Source organism: Zingiber officinale, chromosome 6B (assembly GCF_018446385.1).
Source record: "Zingiber officinale cultivar Zhangliang chromosome 6B, Zo_v1.1, whole genome shotgun sequence".
Classification (NCBI taxonomy): domain Eukaryota; kingdom Viridiplantae; phylum Streptophyta; class Magnoliopsida; order Zingiberales; family Zingiberaceae; genus Zingiber; species Zingiber officinale.
Window position 1 is genome coordinate 29,856,008 of NC_055996.1, and position 7,585 is coordinate 29,863,592.

General features: G+C 36.0%; 2 protein-coding genes across 2 annotated transcripts; one reads left to right on the forward strand and one right to left on the reverse strand.

Annotated features, from left to right (window-relative positions):
• Positions 1 to 834: 834 nt before the first annotated feature.
• Positions 835 to 3,914, forward strand: LOC121992326 (helicase swr-1-like). The gene is made up of 3 exons (XM_042546620.1): positions 835 to 974; positions 1,513 to 3,374; positions 3,448 to 3,914. The coding sequence occupies exons 2-3, from the start codon at positions 1,568 to 1,570 to the stop codon at positions 3,789 to 3,791; spliced, it is 2,151 nt and encodes a 716-aa protein (XP_042402554.1). The 5' UTR covers positions 835 to 974; positions 1,513 to 1,567; the 3' UTR covers positions 3,792 to 3,914.
• Positions 3,915 to 3,920: 6 nt separating this feature from the next.
• Positions 3,921 to 4,555, reverse strand: LOC121992327 (FCS-Like Zinc finger 7-like). Its single transcript, XM_042546621.1, has 2 exons — positions 4,218 to 4,555; positions 3,921 to 4,112 (listed from the first exon to the last, which is right to left on the reverse strand). The coding sequence occupies exons 1-2, from the start codon at positions 4,535 to 4,537 to the stop codon at positions 4,025 to 4,027; spliced, it is 408 nt and encodes a 135-aa protein (XP_042402555.1). The 5' UTR covers positions 4,538 to 4,555; the 3' UTR covers positions 3,921 to 4,024.
• Positions 4,556 to 7,585: the final 3,030 nt, after the last annotated feature.

Sequence of the window (7,585 nt, forward strand, 5' to 3'; positions counted from 1 at the left end):
AGTTCCCCATGGAATTTCCAGGCTAAGCTCTGTTGGAACTAAGGCTCGTCCTCTGGGTTCTATAATAATGCTTTGGTTAGCGGCAAGGTCAAATCCTGCTGCTCCAGAGGTTTTATTCTTCATCATCACTGCTGTACTAGTTAACTTATGAACTAGTATATAAGGAAAACTTTCCTGATTTGAAGCTTCAGGATATTGTGTTGGATCATCCTCATAATTAATTTTGATGGTTTTTTCTTTCAAAGCTACCAGAAGCTCGTGCTCAATTTCATCATTTTGTTCTCAAGCTGCAATATAGTTAGTAAAGCTAACATATATTCTGTCATCCACTAAATTTCGACTGTTTACCTCCATTGATTGCATGAGAATACATATTTGCGTTGGTCGTATTACCCAGTCTAATCCCAGTAATGGGGTAGTAGAATAGCGCTTTACAGGTAATGCCCAAATCTAGAATGGAACTGAACTAATTAAATTAATCAATATTTTTTTTTAAAAAAAAATTAAATTAATCGGACTTTCGATTTAGAATGGATTGGCCGGTAAATGGATATTTTGTTCAACTCTAACCTTTTTTTCATAAACCATTCAAACAAATTATTCTTCTATGGTTAAAACAAGATCATAATTAATTCTCTATTTATCATTCATGTGCTAAATGTAAAATACAACTAGCACTTGAATAACATAGTTAAAAATTTTATCATAAGTTTATGGTTCCCATGATTTTTTTTTAAGATATCAAATTGTTTTATCATATAATTTGGTAATCCAAATCTCATGGTAAACAATAAACATGGCGCATTAATCTAGTGACACATGGTTGGTGGAAGAATCATGGTTTAATTCTCTTCGTCTCTCAACCACTATTTCAATTAGATGAGCTCGACTTAATTAGTTCTCCTCTCTCTTCACTCCCTTCTTTCAATTTTTTCCTCTTCATTCTACACCAAAGAGATCTCTTTTCCACAAAAGTAAGTGCTTAAACCAAATCCAATTTTCATTTTTTTTTTTCACGAAAAAGTGTTTACTATTCTCTGGTGTTCAATGGTGTTTATTTAATAGACGATATGATTTTCTTAAAAAAATATTTTTTGCAATCATTTGCCTGGTTAATTTGGTATGTAATAGAAATGATCACTGATGTTAGAAATCTATATCCATGTCTAATGTTTTGTCTTCCAAATGATCACATTGTTTCTGGAAATTAATTGTATATAAATAATGTATTGCGAGATCTACTGATCATCTCATAAGATCATGTTTATGGTATTGTTCATGAGAAATTTTTAGATGAATATGAACTTTATGATGATTTGAAGGAAGGTAAAAGGATCGTGCACTTCAAGTGTTTGATTGTATGCCTCAGTGAATAGTAAGTTTATATTTACGACAAACGATTCATATCGATTCGGTTCATCATCCTCTTCAGTTATATGTATGCAATTTTATCATTTCTCTTGCCATTCTTGATGCTGTTGGTTTGTTCTTACCTTCACATCGACCTCGCAGAAGGAAATCGAAAAGAGAAAAGAAGTTGGATACAACAATTGATGAAATATTTGTGATGTGCTTCAGGAAGACAAGCTGGATATCTGTAATATGCCATCTTCTTACTCTTGGTTTGGCATGCTTCCTGTTCTTGCTGCACAAGTTCCTCCCTTCTCTATTCTCTCTAGTTCTGAATTGTGTCCCCGTAATCGTCTGCACGATTCTTCTCCTTGGAATCCTTTTGAGCTACAGCGAACTGAACATCCCTGGCCACGATCAAGACGGTAGCTGTGCAGCAGCAGAGACGTCGGTGAAGCTTTCTTTGGTTGCAAATGGCCTCGGCACCAAGAGTGATAGAAAGTTGAAAGGCAAAGCTCATGGTGGAAGCAGAAAGGAGACAAGAAGAACAGGAGTCAGGACAATTGTGCTGGGCAATGAGAGGCAGCACAATGCAGATGGAAAAGAAGTAGAACAATGCAAAGTCGATCAGATAGATGCTGCTGCCACTTCAGTTTCATCGAGTTGCTGCGGCGAGGAAGAAGATCCAGTGAGCAAGAGGAACTCTGTTACAGGTGATGAAGATTCTGTGGAGAAGAAACAAGTGGAGGATGAAACAAAAGTGGAGAGTGGTTATGATTCTTGTGTTGGTTCTCCTTCATGTCATGTCGATCGCAAGGGTGTTACTTTGGAGGAGAGTGAATCGGATGAAGCTTTGAGCTCCGATAACTCGGCAGCAACTGGCATACCGCTGCTCGATGAGCTTGACCCGCTTGTCTCCGGGAAGAATTCCGATGGCGGATCGACTGTATTCTCCGGTGATCATGAAACCGAAGATGGTAGTGTGGAAGAGGAAGCTGAAAACCAAGATGATGAAGATGATGATGAGGCACAGGAGGAGGAGGAGGAGGAGGAGGAGAAAGGAGGAAACCCAGTAGCAGTAACATGGACTGCAGATGACCAGAGGAGCCTTGTGGAGCTTGGCAATTCTGAACTCGAAAGGAATCAACGTTTGGAGAACTTGCTCGAAAAACGAAAGGCGAGGAAGATCCTTGAGAAGAATCTAATCGACTTGGACGATGACATGGAGGAGAGGTTGCAAGCTCATGGCCGACTTCTCTCGATCAATGCAGCTAGAAGGAATCCATTTGACATCCCTGAGCTAGATGAAGTTCCAGGCTCAGCTCCTTCTATGCCTCTGCTGAGGCAAAACCCGTTTGATATTCCATTTGAGCCAGCAGTCGGTGAAGATAACTCGAACCAAAAAGAGTTTGTTGCAGTTCCACCGCGTGATTCTTTCTTCAGAAGGCATGAAAGCTTCAGCGTCGGTTCAATTTTCGAGTTTCGACAACCGATGGCATTCAAGCCTTACTTCGGTGCAGAAAAGATTGGATCAGAGAAAAAGGACTATGAGGGTCCTAGCAAAGTTAATTCAATGCAACAATTCAATTCAGTTTCTTCAGTTGCCAATCAAGACAATGCAACTCCTGTTAAACATGATCCAGAAACAACCGAGAAAGCCAGCCAAACCATGAACAAAGACCATGCAGTTCCTTCAAATGGCGCCGTTGTCACGACAGAGCATACTGACCGAGATACCGAAATGGAAGGCGATACCAGTGAAGCTTCAGTGCTAAATTCACCCACTTCATATTCAGAACGAGTTGGAATGGTTGATGAAGACAATGAGTCGAATTCCTCCAACACATCAGATGCAGAGAAGCAAGAGACAGACCCAATGGATGGTGCATCCGGATCAAATTTCATGGAGGTGGAAGCCAATCGCAATCACGAGAACCATGTTGAACCTGTTTATGATTCGAGTCCAACAGAAACTGAGCGATCACACTCCAATTTAGCACTCGATGAAGCTTTCCACATTTCCGGTGATTCACATCTCTCAGTTTTGAATTCTTATTCCCCTTCAGCACCTCAACGATTATACCTCATCTTTTGCAGATAAAGGAGGAAGTCCCCCTCGGGAAACAGATGAAACAGATGCCTCATCGATCACAACAAGAACAGAAGAAAGTGCACAGGAACCTGAGCATGAAATTCCATGGGTTGCACCCACAAGCCTGGCGTATGTAGACCAGAATGAGTCGGTGTCAAAGGAGGTATCGATGATCAATGAGCGCGATGTGATCGGCGATGAGCTAACCAGAGTTCATGATGATTTTGATGGTCCAGCTTTGACACCTTTACCTGATCAAGCAGAAATGGAGAGAATGCTGCACTCAAATTCGTCAGCTGCTGTGGAGAATGAAGCAAAAGAAGAGAAGATAGCTGAATCTGACTTGTAGTCTTGGTCCAATAGATTGTGTTGCTTAACTTTGTGTTACACTTGTTCATCATTTATGGCATTTTCATTGAGCCATTTGCTCATACCCAAAGATTAGAACCACACACTGTTTCTTGTCATGGCATTGAACTTTTTGAATCCATCAGAAGAAAACAAACTTCAATGCTTAATATTAAGAATTTACAATCAGATGTTACAGATACTTGTAGCTTAATTTATGACTGCAAAGCTCTGTCAATGGTGCAGATGGTAAGTTCCCTTGTTGATTTCATGTTTCATGTGTAGCTCACGGCACTCATTGCTGCAAAATGCAATCTCTCCCCTGTAAAACAAATAAAAAAAAAGGAATACAGTCAGGGAATTTGCATAAATAAGTTTGGATCATCAAATAAAATAAAGTTTCATCGACTATGAAAGATGTAATTACCTGTAAATATAAATGTCATGTCCAGTTCCAAGTGATCGTCGGCACACTCCACAAGTTTTCAAGAAGTGGAGAGTGGGAGTTGTGCTTCTTGTGCTGAGTTGTTCCGAAGAAGGAGAAGAAGAAGAAACTACTTTGGTTGGGGGATCAAGTTTGGGGAATTGTATGTCCCTTTGGCTTCTTGTTCTCGATAAGTTTGTGGATGGATGGTGTTGCGCAGACATTACTACCTTGCCACTTATTGATCGCATGCATGTGGAAGAAGAAGTGCTAGATTTGTGGCGAGACCATTGATTTATAGGATCCATTATGAAGAACACCATTCATTCATTAATCGCTGTGAATGATTAGTAACGAAGCAAGTTTATCCCAAGGACCCAGTATTGTTGGCTTCACGACAAAATATAAGCAGGGCTGGTAATTCATGGCGAGAGGGAAGTGACATGACTTTGATTTGACATGCTAACAACAAACAATCTGGTGGAGGAGTGGCCAGGTGAGCCGCCACCATTGCCAAACACTGGATTTTTTTTTAATGTTAATGTAGGCCCAAAATTAAATAAATGTTATTGATGTTTATACGCAAAGCGCGTTTGAACATATCTTTCTTTATATTTTGGTTATTTATATTAATGGCTAGTAGTCATTCATGATTTATCTTCTCAGTATTGACCTAGAAACATATTGACAGAAACATTAAGGGTAAACGCGAATCATCTTTTGTCACACAAAAAGGAAAGAAAAAGATAGCAAAGGAAAAAAAAAACCAAAGATAGAAAGAAGAAAGCAAAGGAGATTGTTAGATTCAATAATTGCAACTTTACTAAATTTGTGATAACTTAGCCGTGAGTTCATGGTGGCTGCGAGAGATTGTGGCCTGAATCGACCACGAGAAATTCACTGCTGTGTGAGGCCACTGGAGAGGCAGGAAAATTCATTTTCTTATTTTTTAAAAAGTAATTGGGTAAAAATTAAAGGAGCATCCTAAATTATATAAATGATAATCCCTTTAAAAAAATAAATAAATCAAAAGAGGGTCTCATAAGATATTTCATCCCAAAATATCGCTTATCTAACATATCTTATAGTAGTTACTAGAAGCTACTAGGTAACTGTTAAAATTGTTTTAAAATAATTTTGATTAATTTAAAATAATTTTGATGAAGTTTAAATAATTTTGACTAACTTGTTAATGAGTATTTTGATATAATAGTATTTAGACTTTAGGTTTAGGATTTAAAATTTTAAAGATTTAAGGTTTAGTCATAGCATGTAGAAGTTACTGGATAGTTACTATAGTGCGTAAAAAATACTTGTTAGTTGCAACAAAGTGAAAAATAAACTATTTTAGAGTTTAAGATTTAGGGTTCAAAATTTTAAAATTTAAGATTTAGCCATAATATGTAGAAGCTACTCGATAGCTGTTACATCGTATATAAACTACTAGAAGTTATTACAAAAAATCAACTATTTCACTAATATCTTGCATCTTAAATCATAAACTTTGAATACTATTATATTAAAATATTATTTACCAACTTATTCAAAATGATTTAAACTTCATTAAAATCATTTTAAATGGATTAAAATCAATTGAAAATAATTATAGTAGCTAACTAGGTAGCTGCTATAATGTGTAGAAGATACCAAATAACTACTACAATATTATAATAATAGTATATTAATATATTATAACAACTATCTAATAGCTTTTATATATTGTAACAGTTAGTTGTAGTTGTTACAATCACACTGAAAATAAAGATATTCTCAAAATAAATATCTTGTGGGTACCCATTTGACTTTTAAAGAGACATTTACTTGGGACATCTTTTAAATTTGTTGTTCAAAATACTTCATATATATGAATTTTTAAATGATCTCTCTATTGTTTTTATGGGGGTAAATAGAGAAAAACATCTCAATTTTTATATAATTGATTCTTTCTCCCCTCTCTCGCCAAAGTAATCATTAATATTACTCTCGGTATAATGGTACAATGATTTAACATTTTTTCAATTTCTCATATATCTAAGGATTGAATCTCAATTTTAATAAATTAATGAATGAATTTTTTTAATAGGCGGTTAACCTAAGAACGTTGGGTTGATGGACTACTGCTACAGGCACTTTTTAATTTAATATGGTAGTTAGTAAAAAACTTCCGTGAGATTAAATCAATCATTTTCAAAATTATAATACCAACTATTTTTTTTTAAAAAAAAAAATCAGAGCATTAATGTCTTGGAATGGAGAGGGAGAGACTTCAATGGCGGTATTTTTCAGAGAGTACATTGTCATTGGTTGTCTATTTAAACATTTAAATTTTAATTGAATTGACAGGGAAAGAATGGAGCATTTTTTTCTCATTCGTTTCATTCCACTCTAGGAAACACATTGGTTCTCAGGATAGAATCATAGGTAAGGAATGATATAGTTATTTTATGAGGAATAAAATAGGTAAAGAATAAAAAATAAGTTTTTGTTTTCTTACCTTATTTTAATCAACGTATCTAATTCTTGAAATCGATTAATTTTAAAGATGACTAATTTAGTCATCAAGATAAATCCAAGAAGCATATATGAGTCCTGTCGAATGGCCCAGTATGATGAGCGGTTCGAACACCACGAATGTATGAGGTACCCTGCGTGAATTTCGAACCCTCATTACATGAGAACCCATCGTACTTCTTACCATTGCGCCATGCTTAGGAGACATTTTGTTTTCGTACTTGGTTCATTATAGTAAAAGGTAATTATGCACATCTCAAACACCTCACAGTTCGTCCCTAGGTTATGTGAAGGAGAAAAAATTATTGAATCAACCTATAGTTAGGCTGCCAAATTAGGTAGGGGTTGAAGGGATTTTTTTCTGCAATTTCATACTTGTTCATGCGGCAAAAGGTGAATACACTCATCCTCAGTGTCTCTGCCAGTCCGTCCCAGAACCAACACAGAGAAAATAAATCGTAAAAATTTCATAATAAAAAAAACTATTTCATAATAAAAAAACACAGAAACAATTATTTCATAAAAATTAGTCATGAACAAATAATTATTCCCATAAATTAAACTTTCTTTTTAGATAAACCGTATACTCTTCTAACTCAACTCTTTAGCTATATTCTTAAAGTGGCTTGATGATGGCAAACAGACAAGCTCTACCACTAATCTCACTGTCCAATAGCTTAACTTGCCATGCCAAACTCACAGACATGCTTGGCAATTGATATATATATATATACACACACACAACGATGTTTGACAATTGAAAGAAAGAGACCATTAATTAATCAAGATGATAAGGAAAGGGAAAGAAACCTACCTGATGGGTGCATGCATGATGACATTACATTGCTGTGTTGTATAAT

What these genes read in the sequence shown, in the direction of transcription:
- LOC121992327 (XM_042546621.1), bottom strand. Translation starts at nt 4,537, where the DNA reads ATGGTGTTCTTCATAATGGATCCTATAAATCAATGGTCTCGCCACAAA. An exon ending in CATGACATTTATATTTACAG is followed by an intron (nt 4,113 to 4,217) that starts GTAATTACATCT and finishes TTTGTTTTACAG; the next exon opens with GGGAGAGATTGCATTTTGCA.
- LOC121992326 (XM_042546620.1), top strand. Translation starts at nt 1,568, where the DNA reads ATGTGCTTCAGGAAGACAAGCTGGATATCTGTAATATGCCATCTTCTT. An exon ending in TGAAGCTTTCCACATTTCCG is followed by an intron (nt 3,375 to 3,447) that starts GTGATTCACATC and finishes CATCTTTTGCAG; the next exon opens with ATAAAGGAGGAAGTCCCCCT.